Here is a 14,626-nt window from a genome sequence, read left to right as displayed (position 1 = left end):
GGAAAAGCTAACACTGAATACTAAGTAGAACTGTCTTTCTATTATTGATCCACGCATTTCTGTAGCATGAATATTTTCCACCATTAACATTTTTTATCTGCATATTGGGAAGCTGGCCAGTTAGTTAATTGGAAGGGTAAATTTTTAGAAGCAGATGATAATTTCTTGTCTTTGTGTTCTTTTAAACAGGAACAGATGTCTCAGGTGTTGGATGCGATGTTTGAAAAGATGGTTGAAGGAGGGGAACATGTAATTGATCAAGGGGATGATGGTGACAACTTCTATGTCATTGACAGGTGAATAGCTGTATCTTATTATAGCACAGTGAGAAAAGTCTGTATTCTATGAACTTGTATTTCATGCTTACACTACAGCTTTTATCCTGGTATTCAGTGACAGGACTCATGGGAGTGTTTAAAACTGTGCCAGGAGCGGTTCAGATTTGACATTAGGAAGAATTTCTTTACCAAATAAGCACTGAAAAAGACTCCCTAGAGGTCAATGCCCCAAGCCTGTCAAATGTTTAAGGGGCATTGGGACATTTCTTTTCATAAAGTTCTTTCACTTTTGGGCAGCCCTAAAGTGGTCAGGTAGGCAAAAAAAAAAGATTGGTTTAGGTCACTTCTAACTGAAACATTAAATCAGATCATCATAGAAGTGTGTCCAGATTCTGTGCTGGAAAGACGATATTTTTCAGCCTTCTGAAGTTACAGTTTGTCATCTCTTGTCCAAAAGGCTGCAGGGACTTGACAATATTTTGTCAGCCTTGTGGTTTTTAGGTGTAGAGTATCACCTCTGTGTCCCTTATCAATGAAATAACTGCACAGATTTTTGCATTACATTCATATGATTTATCAGTGCACACCATAAAAATATTCAGCACAAAGAAAATGATGGCTCAGCATCAGTGGGCTTGACAACTTCATGTTTTACAAGATACCAGGTTTTAACGCATTCTCAAAGCAAAAAAAAAAGGTTATTAAATTAACAATTGAGAGAAGAAATGCACAATATGTTAGAAAAATGCATATATTGATTTAATGATCTTACTTTTCAGATACATTCCTTCTGTTTCCTGCATCTCTGTTGTTTCATTAGAAATTACTACTTTAATTTTTTTAAAATATTAAATAACCTGTATAATTATTTCAGTGATCCTATCATAGCAATTCTGCAAAGACTTGGTATTTGTATTTAGTGTGGCTAAAATAAAATTAAGAAACAGATTCTAAGTTAGATCTTAATTTTTAATAAGTTCTGGTGATAAATGGATCACTGTACATCCATTTTATCTTTACACTGAGTTAATGTAAAAACTAATAATCCTATCCTTCCCTTTAAAGAGAGACCACTTTTATTATTTATAGAAGTCATTGAGATGTCTTTACAAGGCGTTTAATACCATTTAAGCAAGCAAATGTGTATTTCAAATGCTTTATCTTTGGAATTCATGGTATAAAAAATATAGTGAGAGGCTGCTTAGCAAAGGCCTGGGTTGGATTCTACTTATTGTATTTATATATTTTATTAACAGAGGTACATATGATATTTATGTAAAATGTGATGGTGTTGGGAGATGTGTTGGAACCTATGATAACCGAGGATGTTTTGGTGAGTTGGCCTTAATGTACAATACACCCAGAGCAGCTACAATTATAGCTACCTCTCCTGGCTCCATCTGGGGTTTGGTAAGTACAGTACTTCTTGTAAGCTATTTTTAAAATACACATATTTTATATCGATTTCACTGGCATGCTATATCGGCACTAAAAATAAAATAAAATTATAATTTCAGAAAGTTTAATTCTAGAAATCCTAAGAAATCCCAACACAATGCTATGTTTTTCCAGAATCCATAGATAAAAATCTGAGGTTTAATAAAACATTGTTTTTTAAAAAATATATTTATTTTGTTTTAATGGCAATTTCCCACATTGAAAACCACTGATAATTGCATACTATTTTTTTTCCTCTGCCTTGATTGGAAATGCCTTTGTTTTCAGAGTAAAATTGCAATATGAGGTTATTTACTGGGGTTATACTACCTGGACTTAGGCAAGAGTAATTGACTTTACCCCAAAAGTAAGCTGAGATGGCCATCATCTTCAAGATTGATCTAATGACTGATCCCAGGATTGAAATGAAACATGTGGTTATTCACCAGCTTAATGCATGTGACTTTTGGGATTGTTTAGGACACTGTAAGAATGGCTTTAAATTAAATTGGGTTGTGTTGGCCAGTAAGTCCCCCCTGTGGCAGTGAAGGCTTGCAGTGCATTTTCCCTCTGCCTGTCACCAGGGCACAGCCACACAAAGTTCAGAGAAGAAAACAAACACCATATATGTAGATTTTCCATCTCTCTGGTTCACTTTCATGGCCAAATCCTAGGGAATGTCCAGTTGGCTGTTTAAGGGCAGCAGTGAGCCTTATTCTGCTGAAACAGCAGAAAATGGACTGTGACCTAAGACCCAGACTCATGTATTTTGTTTTTTACAAAACTGTAAAAGGCTCTTTGAGTACATATCAATTTGTATGGGACCTCAGAGCAGTGAATAAACTTTGTAAATTAAACACTTAAATATTCAGGATTTCTTAAATATCTTAAATCATCAATTCAGTGTTCACTGCTGTAAACTCTACCCTCTGCACATGAGGTCAGTATCTACCCTGAAGTTCCTCATAGTGATTTTCAGGTTAACTTTAGGAGCTCCTGATTGACCTTTAGAGGAATCTTCCTCAACAGATAGTAGGGAGACACCAGCTAGCTCAGCTGACAGCTACACTGAGTGGCTAAAATTGAGTAATTTGATCATATAAAGCCAGTTCTTAAGTATTTTCTGGCACATATTTTCAGTTAATAAACTCTCTTTTTCTCTTTATATTTACAGGATAGGGTAACATTCCGAAGAATCATTGTAAAAAATAATGCCAAAAAGAGAAGAATGTATGAAAGTTTTATTGAGTCATTGCCATTCCTTAAATCTTTAGAAGTAAGATTTCTATTGCATTATTTTAATGGCTGTATTTGAGGTACCTGATAAGGTTCTGCTCTTGAAGACTTTAAATTTGGCATTTAAAGTGTCTCCACAATAGAAGTTTGCATACTTTTGTTTCGGAGAAAGACTGCATTTAATTTATTTAAAATTTAGAATAAGTTTTTATTGTTCATTTTGTATTATAAAACATCAATTAACTTTATTTTCCATTTCCCAAAGCTTAGTTTTACTAGATACTAGGCAACAAAGTTAAACAATGACTTGGGGAATTTAAAAATATTTTCATTTATCAGCTATATTTTTACACATATTTTTACATGCATGCTTTTCTAAACATAATTTTTGAAGGCTTCTAACAAAAATGGAAGCTTATTAGAATAGCTGTTAAAACTGTAACATACTCTCTGGAGCACTATTCAGCAGTTCTTTTTTTAATGGGAATCAAAACAGGAAAATAAAGATACACTATTCTGTGCAAAGATTCACAGAAAGAAATATGAAAGGGTTTTCTATATAGATGCTATCATGATGTTAACCAAATATTTCTTACATTTTCTTTTTTAAAATAAAGGTATCTGAGCGTTTAAAAGTGGTTGATGTGATTGGTACCAAAGTGTACAAAGATGGAGAACAAATCATTGCTCAGGTACAGTTTCTTCCTAGTTCTAGTTTTTCTTTCATACTAGGTAACAGTAATCCTGTTATGTATCAACAATGCCTAGTTTTCAACCCTGATTTTCTTTCTCACATAAACAAACTCAATGAATCTTAAATGTAAGAGGTTATTTAGTTTCCAAAGCTCACTTTTCACTTATGATACTTTCAGGAGCAACCCTCTTTGTTGGTATAAATTAAAGAGTCGATATTTTAGTATACTTAGAAATTCAAACTTCATAAATGTCTTTCCAAGGAAGAGCATCGAAGACTTACCTTGGTCTTGTTAAAATATGGTCAACTTTTCAAGAAGACACAGAGGTAAACTCTTCAGGATACACAGTTGTGGTTGTCTTGTCCTAGGATAGTTAGTGGATATCACATAGCCTCTGGAGGTGTTTTATACTGGAAACTCGCTAAGGGAAATAATTTAGGAGGAACACACAAGTGGATAAATGGTAGTAAGGATCCTAAAAATCTTCCAAAACATTGATTTGCTGTGCTTTTTGTGTAAGGCACAGTCAGCCATGTCTTTTCATGAAATGGCCTTGCTGTCAGATCTGTAGAGATGTTTTGATTGTGATGTGTCTACAGTATGGTTTTCAAATTAAAAGTGATTTCTTTTGCAACAGGTATCAAAAAAAAAAAAAAAAAAAAGGAGCTTCTAGGCACTGGTTGCAAATATTTTGATGTTACCAGGAAACTAAAGGGGAAATTTTACCTTTTTTTTTTTTTTTTTTTTTTTTTTTTTTTTTTTTTTTGTGCAGGGTGACTTGGCTGATTCTTTCTTTATTGTGGAATCTGGAGAAGTAAGGATTATAATGACAAGGAAGGTAAATATCCCTAAAACAACCTCTTTTTTTTTTAACCATTGTCACTAACTTTACTTATGAAATCCTGAGTTAGGCAAATCTCTTCTCTTATACTCTTTCTTTCTGTTTTTTATGTGATATTTCAGGGTAAACAAGACCTAGAAGAGAATGGAGCAGTAGAAATAGCTCGATGCTCAAGAGGACAGTATTTTGGAGAACTTGCTCTTGTAACTAACAAACCCCGAGCTGCTTCTGCATTTGCTCTTGGCACTGTCAAATGTTTAGGTATTAGTCAATACTATTTTATCCCTAATACAGAATTTTATATAATTTATTTGGTTGTTTTTACTGTGACTCTGTCTTTCTCCGGAATATAAGATTTAAGGCTGTTTCAGTAATCACCTATTATTGTGCATTACTATTTGCCTTACTTATCTGCAAAAATTACTTATAATTGATAAATACTATTACACACAATTTCTCCAACATTTCTCTGATTGTTTGTAAGTAAAAATTGATTAGGGACAGTACAGAGTATTGCTGCAAACTGCTTATAGCTATCAGATAAATGTCTAATACTCTGCAGAAAGGTGAGGTGTTTCTTTTCTCAGTACACTGACTCATGTAAGAAATAATTCTGTTAAAAGTCCTGTGTCTTTTTATCCCCATGACTTAAGCTTTTAACAAATTCTTTTGTCTTCATTAGCTGTTAATTTAGTCATCCCATCACACTGGAGTCTCAGGCACAGGGAGAGTGAAGACTGTAGGAGTTGTGTTCATAGACAACCCTTTGCATCCATTGTCTGATGTTTAGGTCCTAATTATGGGAAAACTGTAAACTGCAAAGATAAATTTAGAATTCCTGCATAACAATTTGATGACCAAGCCAATAACCAAAAAGTTTCTCTATTTTTTAAAATTCCTAACTTGAAACACACAGTGATGATCAGGCCATAGAGACCAAAGATATGACATATGGGAAAGAAAAAGAGGCAGTGGTGAGGAAGAAACCCATTATGGCTGAATAACAGAGATCTCTGGCACTTCCCAAACAGCAGAGATCTTGAACATTTCTCAGGAGACAAGAGATTACTGGATAACATGTCAGAAGTATATGAAGTTTCCTCCCTGGCCTATTGGCTGGAGCTATAGAGGATCACATTGCATGATCAGATAAAGAAAATATTCTGGCTGGCTGTGCATTGACATTGCATGTGAATTACTGTCTTCAGCTTTTTGCCCGTTTGCTGGGAAAATAAGTATTCAATATTGTCTTGATTTAGAAAGACAGGTATCTGCCAGGGAAGACTGGAGTTTCCCTTGGAATGTAAGCCCCTCCTCTTTTCCAAATTATTTGAAATTTGCAATTAAAAGGCTGTCAGGCAAAGATTTTGGGAATAGGTATAGCAGTTCTTTACTAGAGATATTAAAAAGACAAATGTTGTAGTACAAAAGAATAAGCAAACAAACAAGAAATCCTAGAAAACCCTAACAGAGTCAGAAATACAACCTGACACCCTGTTGGTCAGGGTGTTGGAAACAGTCCAAAAGTAAACCCTCCTGGAGTGGCAGATGTGGTCTTGTTGGAAGCAGAAATGGTCCTGTAGAGAAAAAGGTCTGGAGATGAGTCCAGTCTTCATTTGGGAGTCCCATGGGAACACTGGATGTTTGGTGACACTTGTGGCTCCTTTTTATCTAGGTGGAAATGGTTTGGCTCCTCCTCCCTGGGTAGAGTATGTCACAATGGGATGATGTAATGTGTCATGTCATTGGTGAGCTTTAATGGCCCATTAAGGGAAGATATCCACATGGGGGTAGTGGAAGAATGAACAGAGATAAGAAACACTGCCCCACCCAGTTTTAACAGCTGGCTGTTATCAGAGAAGGCAGTCACCCCCCTCCCTTCAGGAGTTACAACAGATAAAGAAAATCTCCTCAACTGTGTTTCAAAAGATGGAATAGAATAAACTTTTTTTTTTTTTTTTTTTTTTTTTTTTTTCAAAACTCAATACAAATACCATTTTCACTTTGGGTGGAAGCAAGCAAAAAGAGCAAGGAAATAGGCTGTTAGAGCCCAAATACAGCCAACAACATCACTTAAGGTTGTGGCTTTTTGAAATCTCAGGGGTCTTAAAATTTTATTTTGTGGAGGAATCCAGGCCCCTTCAGACTTCTTCACAAGCGCTTGGGTAGCATATCTTACTACAAAAATATTTTCAAAATAAGGAACAGAGAAAGTTCATTTATGAAGTTTCAAGAGAGCAGTGTGTTGGTTGATCTTGGTTTTGCTAAGGTAAGCATTTCCCTCCTGTATGAACAATGTGTATGCCTCAGTAGGATCTGCTGTCATTTAAAATCTTACACTGGAATATCATAAATACCACGATTATTGTCTGTTACTGATGAGCACATAATACTCTTTCTCTTTCTCTCCCTTTTTATCTTAGTTATGGATGTGCAGGCATTTGAAAGGCTTTTGGGACCTTGTATGGAAATTCTGAAAAGAAACATTGCAAACTATGAAGAGCAGCTTGTTGCTCTGTTTGGAACAAACATGGACATTGCCGACACCAGTGCATGAACTAAACATTGGAGCAGCAAGATCTGTTATGAGAATATAGCACAGTAGTGGTTAGTCCACTGAGAAAATTGTCTCTCTTCCTATAGATGCCAAGCATTTTCTGTGATTTTAAGAATGGGAATGGGGGTTTTTTGGTTTGGTTTGCTTTTGGTTGGGTGGTTCTTTCGTTTTTGTTTTGTTGGGTTTTTTTAAATTATGACAGTGGAAATACTAGTAAAGAAAATAGCAATTCAATAAATTAAGGACTTGATTTTTAAAAGTGCTCAGAATTGATAGTTCCATCTGATATAAGAACAGCCTGCAGTAGCACAGCACCTTTGAAAATCAAGTCCTCTAACAACAGCATTTCCTTAAAGAATAGATTAATAAAAAAACCCCACATGTGATGAACTTGTTAAACCAGCTTCTGTTCTTTAAAAAGGTTAAATCTTTTCTGGAAAGACTGTTAGTTTGAATGTGATATGTTGAAAGTATTAGTGCACACAAAGTGTTTATATGTATTAATACAGAAGATATACAGTAGATATTACTTTTTGACTATTACAGTTGTCATGATTTTATGTTGCATTTATCACAGATGTAGTGAATCACAAGATTAAGCATGACAATGCGTTTTGTGTAACGCTCATGACCCAAATCTGGTTTTTAACATTTCGTAATTCGTTTTAAAGTCCTCTTTGTTTAATATGTCATGTTACAGCACGACATTGTAATATCTTATGCAATTTAGAGGACTTGTATATTTTTGCAATAAACTGCATTTTTTATTAGTTACATGAATTCTGTTCATGAGTGAGGACAGCTGACAAATTAACCTTAATGCTTTCAAAGCAAAGGCATGGGTCATTGTCATGTTCTACCTAATCATACATAACCTATATTGTTTTCCTTTTCCCTTGTTTTATATTTATGCATTTTGTCTTCTCTATTTATGCTTGTTCTCTAGTTAACTTTTTTTCAGATCTCACCTTTTTTATTGTTAAATATGTTTCAAGTGAAATGATCTCTGTATATCTCTCTTCCTGCAGTCTAATCTTAGCTATCAAAGATCAGAGTCAATTACTGAAGTGATTGATATCAAAAGCCATGCTAAACTAAGCTTGTCCTTGAAAATCCTTGAGAGGAAGTGCAAAAATATTTTTAATTTGAAAGATCGGTACTTCCAAAGCTTTGCACACATCTGTCATTGTTAAAGCTAACATGTCTTGCTTTCAAAACCCTATAGGTCATCATGAAATAATGTGTTCAGCCATATTAGCATGGGATGCCTTCTGAGACTGAGAAGAGAGAATATCATCTTAATTATGAGCACAGGGCTCATTGCTCACAAGGGTCTGTGACTGGAAATTTCAGGCACAGTCCAGTTTCAGTCCTGCTTACTGACCTGTCTGTTGATGTTCATGGACAGCCAGTGTGCATACTGGTGATGGGCAGCTTTGCCAAAATGACACTGCAAGAGTTGTAGGAAGGCTGCTTGTGCCCTGATTCAAACACCTGAATTATAACATCTTTCCTTCCTAGATAATGACTTTTCTAATGCCATATATTTGTGTATGTTGATGTAATCATTATGCTACAGTTAGTGATATGTTCTGACAATTAAGATAATCATACCTGTATATGAAATTATGATTATATAATATGATAACAATATATAATTTATATCATATAGTATGGTATAAATTATAAATCAAATTCCTAACTAAATACAGTCTCAACAAAATTTACAAATGTAATTTTTTTTTACCTAGAAACCTGGTATGAATCATTGCACATGTGATAACTTGCCTTTGTACTTTTGATTTATGGGAAAAAGAGAAGCCTGTTATACTAGAAGGAAATATCAGGTAACCAAAATCTACACTCTTGTCATTCTGTATGCTTAATCTCTAAAAGCTACCTATATTTTGCACTGGCTTGATGTGATTAAGAAAAATGCTAGAAATTACTTGTATGGCAGTAAACTACAATCAAGGCCATAAATGCCAGTCATGATATTTTCAATATTGTTGGTTATATTTAAAGTTTCCTTACAATAAACAACACTTTTATATATAAAATTCTACGTTTATTGATATTGTTGGTTTTTTTTTAATTCTATTACCATAAAGTTACAAGTGACCTATTTATGTTCATTTATTTTAAAAAAATTATAATTCTTAACACTTTTATGCTGATTTTCATAAATGACATTATGTGGATGCTCTGTTTATTCAGAGCAGACAACACATTGATGCAGTAATTGTCATAATTACTTTATTTGATGATTTGCTTGTAGTTTATAGCTGAGAAAAGGCTGTGGAGTAACAAATATAGGATAATCAGAGACTCTGGGGTTTCTGATTCCCAAAATACAGCGTCACGTTGCAGCAGTTTTATTGTGTTGTTCTTGGGCACTGGATGATTTGTGGAATTTTCTTTGTTGGTAAATTCAAGGGGGCTTAACCAACAGTAACATGTTACCACTTTTTAATTTTCATCCAAATCATTATATCCTTCATCTGTTAGCACTTGGGATTTCTCCTGGATCTCTTCACATGTACACTTCAAATGTGCCAGGCTTCATGTCATAAATGTGGTGAGTGTTAATCCTAAGAATGAAATCATATCAAGTTACTGATTTTTTTTTACAGACCTTTCAATAAAAAGCTGACAATTCTAATAATTTTAAACAACACTGTGTCAGGCTTACCTTATTAGATTGTGTCCATGCTTAAATTACCTGATGCTTCTGTTATTAAAGGTTTTTATTGCGTCTGTTGAAAATATGCCCCACTTAATGAAGAGAGAAAATCCTCTGTGAGAGGCATTCCTGGGTTCATATGTTTTACTAACCAGAAGAGAATCCACATGACAGCAAATGGTTTTTATAAATGCCTTAATTACAGGGAAAACAATCTGATCGCAGTTCCTGAATTTGATCACAAGACACAAACCCTGAGGAGAGCAAGATTTCCTTGATCCTACTGCTGATGCCATCACTTTTTAGAAGTGGAATGACATTGTGCTTAGTGAGATTTAATTCAAATTTGTCTGAGATAAACATTTCTGAAATCATCCCCTTCTGGATTTGCTGTTTAAGGTGCAGAAGTGACCAACTGTGGAAGTCCGGAGGCAAACCTCTGAAGAGTATTGTGAAACCATTTACAGCCTAAACCACTATCACTCCATCTTCTTCCCTCATGCTGTCTTTTCTATTACTGAATAGAAAGAAGACTATTCTGCCCCTTTCTGGAATGATGAGTTTAGTTTTGTTGGGGTTTTTTTTGTTGTTGTTGTTGTTGTTTTGGTGGTTTGGTTTTGCTTGAAATGTTTGTTGCTTTAAGCTTTCTGTGAGGTGACTCTGTGACAGTTATGTCATGATTGTGCCATTTTGTAGTCCATGGCACACTTGCTGTGACAAATGTTGTTGTTTGTTCAATATCAAGCATTCCCAAATGTGCAAAATCAGTATCTTCTGGTCATCCTCCACAGACCTGACAATTCTTAGTCGTCTTTCTTTCAGATGCTTACTGCTTCTGATAGCATTTGCTGAACAAAGTGCTTTGCTGGAAGTCAATTTGCCACAGCACAGACATTCTTATATGTTCTTGCTAAAGTTTTTATGGTAGTTCAAAGGTCTTTTTATCCAATCATACATGTGATGATTATAGGTGTGGGTTTGGGGTTTTTTTTAATTAAGTTTCTAAGACACTTTCCTGTGTCTGTAGTTCTCAACTATTACTCCAGAGAGGAATTGCTTCTTTGTATGCTGAGTCTGTGCAGATATGTACTGCTGACTGTCTTAGAAAATTCAGGATTATTTTCAAATTGTTCTGAGAGATGTACTTCCTTTAGATATATACCAAGGCTGTTTTCAAACTTCTTAACCTACTTTTTGGCTCAGAAAGATGCTTATCAAGCTGGACACTCCCACTTCACGAACTGAAAGGAAGCTGAATAATCTTGGTAGGGTATGAAAAGCCCAAAGAAAATTAGATTTTAACACTGTCTTTTCCTTCACACCATTTCTCTCCCTCTAAATGATTTTCCTCCTGGCAGCCAGGTGCAGAGCCAGTGGCAGTAAGGGGATATACAGTAAGTGGAGTGACAGGCTGGCTCTGTGCTAGGACACAGTGGCCTGGTTGGCTGGGCAGCCACTCTCTCTTCCTCATCTCCTTTGTCCCACCCCTTCCCCTTTTCTGCTGGTAAATCAAAATGACCTGGAGTGCAGTTCTGGCATTGCCATGGCTGTGTGAATACAATGGGTAGGGTTGTCTTTCTTCCAGAGAACTGGTAGAGGCCAATGAGTATATGGTGGAACAGGGAAAAGACCAAACTATTACATAAATAAAGCTGTCCAATCAAGACCACTAGGTTCTACTAGGTCATTGTAATGTTATCTGCTGACTCAACCTTTTCTTACCGAGGTTAAGTAAATTAAGATGGCCTAAAAATAGCATAATTCCTGATGTGAGTACTTTGTCATGTCTTCTTTGAAGGTATTGAATTATTTCAGCTGAGCAGCTATGAAGTTTTGGGAGAGAAAAATGCTCTGTGCAGGTTTCTGTGGATGATTAATTTCCTGGCAACCGAGTGAGCCTTTGGGACCTGCTCCCTCATATCTCTGAAGATGCTGGAAACTCAGTTCTGATAAATATCTTATCTAGAAAAATCCATCCAACTTACCAAGAAGTTCTATATTCCTTTTCTCTTTGTTGCTTTGTCCTTGTGGAGTCACATGATGTGCCTATCTTAAACAACCTTAGCTAGACTGTACCATTGGGTTTTGGCTGCATCTGTATGGCTGTATCTATCATGGGAAATTTTATGTGTCTGAGACTATTTGCTAGTCCAGAGGCACTGAATGACCAACATTCATACTGTTTTCTAGTATTTCTCTGGGCTCATTTAAAAGTTGTCCAGGAAGGGTTTTTTTAGCTTTCCATATGGGGTGGCCATATACTGGCGGTCAGCTGAGAATAGTCCTTGGCCTGTGATGTTTCCCAAACCGTATCTGAAAATTATTAGCTATTGGCCTGTGTAAAAACTGTTCAAGGGCTATTCTAAAATGAATCATCTACAGTACAGATTATTGTATTCCAGTGCCCAGAAACACTCACTGGCATTTTAATTTCCTAACCAGCACAGAGGAAACCTACAGTTTTTCTGTAATCTCTTCTTGACTTGTTTTACTGCAAGCTTTGAGCTGGGATGGAGGTTTTTATTTATCACTCTTCGAGTTTCTTTTATGATATGGGAAGGTTTTAATTTTTTTTTCATAATACTATTGTCAGTTTTAGTCTTGCTCTATCTTTACAGGTTAAAAATGTTTGGCTGAAACTGGAATCTGTGCCATAATGACAGGAAATAAATTTCTCATTGATTCCTGACCTGTCTTGGAAGGGGGGGAAAAAAAATCCCTGCCCTGTTTTTTAATTCTATTTTTCCTCAATTTGAGTCACTGCAAGAGGCAACTGAAATTTCTCTTCTAGCTCTCAAGAGAAAACTTCTTTCCTGGGAGCAACAAGTTTTCTTTTCCTTTTCTCTTCCTTCCCAAGAGCATCTTCCGTGAGGAGACTGAGGACAGGAATTGTGAGCGTGGGGTGCTGTTAGGAATGAGGACAGAGCCAGTCACCACTGCAGCTAGCCACAAATGGCCACTGGAAGAGGGAAGGAGCACAAACAGCTTTAGGAGATACACATTGTGTGAGGAGAAAACGTGATTGAGGAGCAGGATGGCTGCAGAACCAAGGCTGCCATGTTGGGTAGGGGTAGAAGCTGTGGTGAGCAGGGTTCTTCTGATGTCTGGGGGGACTGTTTAGTTAATTACTGAGGGTGGATGTCTACATGCTGATGTGAAAGCTCCTGTAGCAGGATTAAAATAATTATATGCTGTATTTCAGAGAGTCAGCAGTAACAGCCGTGTTATAAGGGCAGGATTGACTTAGAACAGGAGGGATTAAAAGTGGAGATAGGCACAAACCCAACATATATTTTACTGATACAACTTCGACTCAAATATTACTACTTTTAAAAATCTGTTTTGTAGCTTCTTAACTTTGTGCCTGGAAATTTAAGGAGGCAAATAGCTAAGATGCAAATTAGTCAGTATTTTCTAATTGTAGTCTTTCCTGTTTGTTTTGTGCTTCTTTGTGCCACCTCTAATGTGACAGTAACTCAAGACCAACACTTCCCAATCCCCCACCTTATTTTCTACCTCTTACAACAGCAGAAGCAACTGAATCAGCAAAGCTACCAAGAGTGCCTGTGTTACATAGTATTGATTCACTCTCTGAGCACCCATTCATTTGGGCATGGAGTAAGGCGAGGTCGGGTGTGTGGAGGGGGAGTAATGATTTAATTAGAGACCAGGCATTCAGAGCAAGGAGAATGGCATTGACATAATCTTAATTCTGAAATTTAGATGATACATACTTGCCTTGGGCCAATGGGGCTAGTGAATAACCTGTGCTAGTTTTGTGTGTGTTTGCTGTCATCTACTGCATGGACTACCTGTCCCTTTACTTATTTTCCCTTACATCCTCACTGAGTAAATGTAAACTTACTGTATGCAAAGGAGAAGTAGATTTGAAAATAAGAAAGCGGTTACATGTCTCTTTTTAAAAATTCAAAACAATTTAGACATTCATCTTCACAAGATTTTAATCTCAGTCCTAGGTAGGATTCATATTTTTGTGCTTTTTGGGTATGTCACAGATCCAAGTGTGATACCAAGGCTCTAATTCAGCAATGGTATTTACTTGTCTAGACGTGTGTCTGGAATCTGGGCCAGTGGATCTCAGAGGACTGGCCTTCATATTGAATACTCATGCATGAAGCTTTTGTAGAGAACAGTGAATCTTCACAGTAAATAGCTGTGAAGATATTTAGTTTTGAGTCCAGAAAGTGCATATCAGGGTGGAAATGTGCTCCATTAAAAGATTCATATCCTTTAGGCCAACAGACTTTTGAAGAAAGATGGGACTTGAGACAAGATTTTATATTTTCTGTAGCTGCTTGACCTGGCCTCTGCCATTTCCATCTTCCATACTGTGGCAGAGGGAGCCTTTAGAAGAGCACATTGTGAGTTTTACCTTGCAAGGGCTGTACCTCAGGCACAGAAGGCAGTTTGCAGAGTGGAGACATCTGCTTGCCCAGGTTTTCTGCCCCACCTCAATCTGGCAGCGCAGGGTCTGCACTGAAACTCGTTAAAAGCCCAAGAAGCTTAGATGTCTCTCCAAAGAGCCTAAAGGCTGTTTAGATATGTAACAGAGATCAAAAGAGGAGGGGAAGAAACACAGCCTTAAAATTAATTTTATTGTGGAGTGGTGTAAAAAAGATGGTTCCTGGTTTATCAGTTTTCTATTTATTAAAAGAATATATTTTAGAGAGGGGAAGCCATGAAAGCTTTCTCATATAAAGATGTATCAGTTATTTAGAAAAAGGCTGAATTGTAAATATAGGGAAAATGTGAGCTTGTGGGATGTGGGGTAGACAGCTGATATTATAATAAGCTGTCTAGTCACTTAATATTTGAATCTCAGTATTACTTTTAAGATTATTTTTCTCAAGGTATTTATTTAAATAATATTTTCAGATT

At 36.2% G+C, this 14,626-nt stretch overlaps 1 protein-coding gene across 1 annotated transcript in view; it reads left to right on the top strand.

The window, feature by feature from the left end:
* Window positions 1-10,491, top strand: part of PRKAR2B (protein kinase cAMP-dependent type II regulatory subunit beta) — a 78,016-nt gene extending 67,525 nt beyond the window's left edge. The window contains exons 5-11 of the mRNA XM_066318695.1: window positions 190-296; window positions 1,535-1,688; window positions 2,890-2,991; window positions 3,569-3,643; window positions 4,419-4,484; window positions 4,610-4,748; window positions 6,911-10,491. Of these exons, the coding sequence (XP_066174792.1) occupies window positions 190-296; window positions 1,535-1,688; window positions 2,890-2,991; window positions 3,569-3,643; window positions 4,419-4,484; window positions 4,610-4,748; window positions 6,911-7,044 (777 nt within the window). The 3' untranslated portion in view covers window positions 7,045-10,491. The remainder of the gene's footprint in view (window positions 1-189; window positions 297-1,534; window positions 1,689-2,889; window positions 2,992-3,568; window positions 3,644-4,418; window positions 4,485-4,609; window positions 4,749-6,910) is intronic.
* The last annotated feature ends 4,135 nt before the right edge of the window (window positions 10,492-14,626 follow it).

Source organism: Sylvia atricapilla, chromosome 5, assembly GCF_009819655.1.
Source record: "Sylvia atricapilla isolate bSylAtr1 chromosome 5, bSylAtr1.pri, whole genome shotgun sequence".
NCBI lineage: Eukaryota > Metazoa > Chordata > Aves > Passeriformes > Sylviidae > Sylvia > Sylvia atricapilla.
Note: the sequence above shows the minus strand (reverse complement) of the source record. Positions and strands in the feature narration are given on the sequence as shown.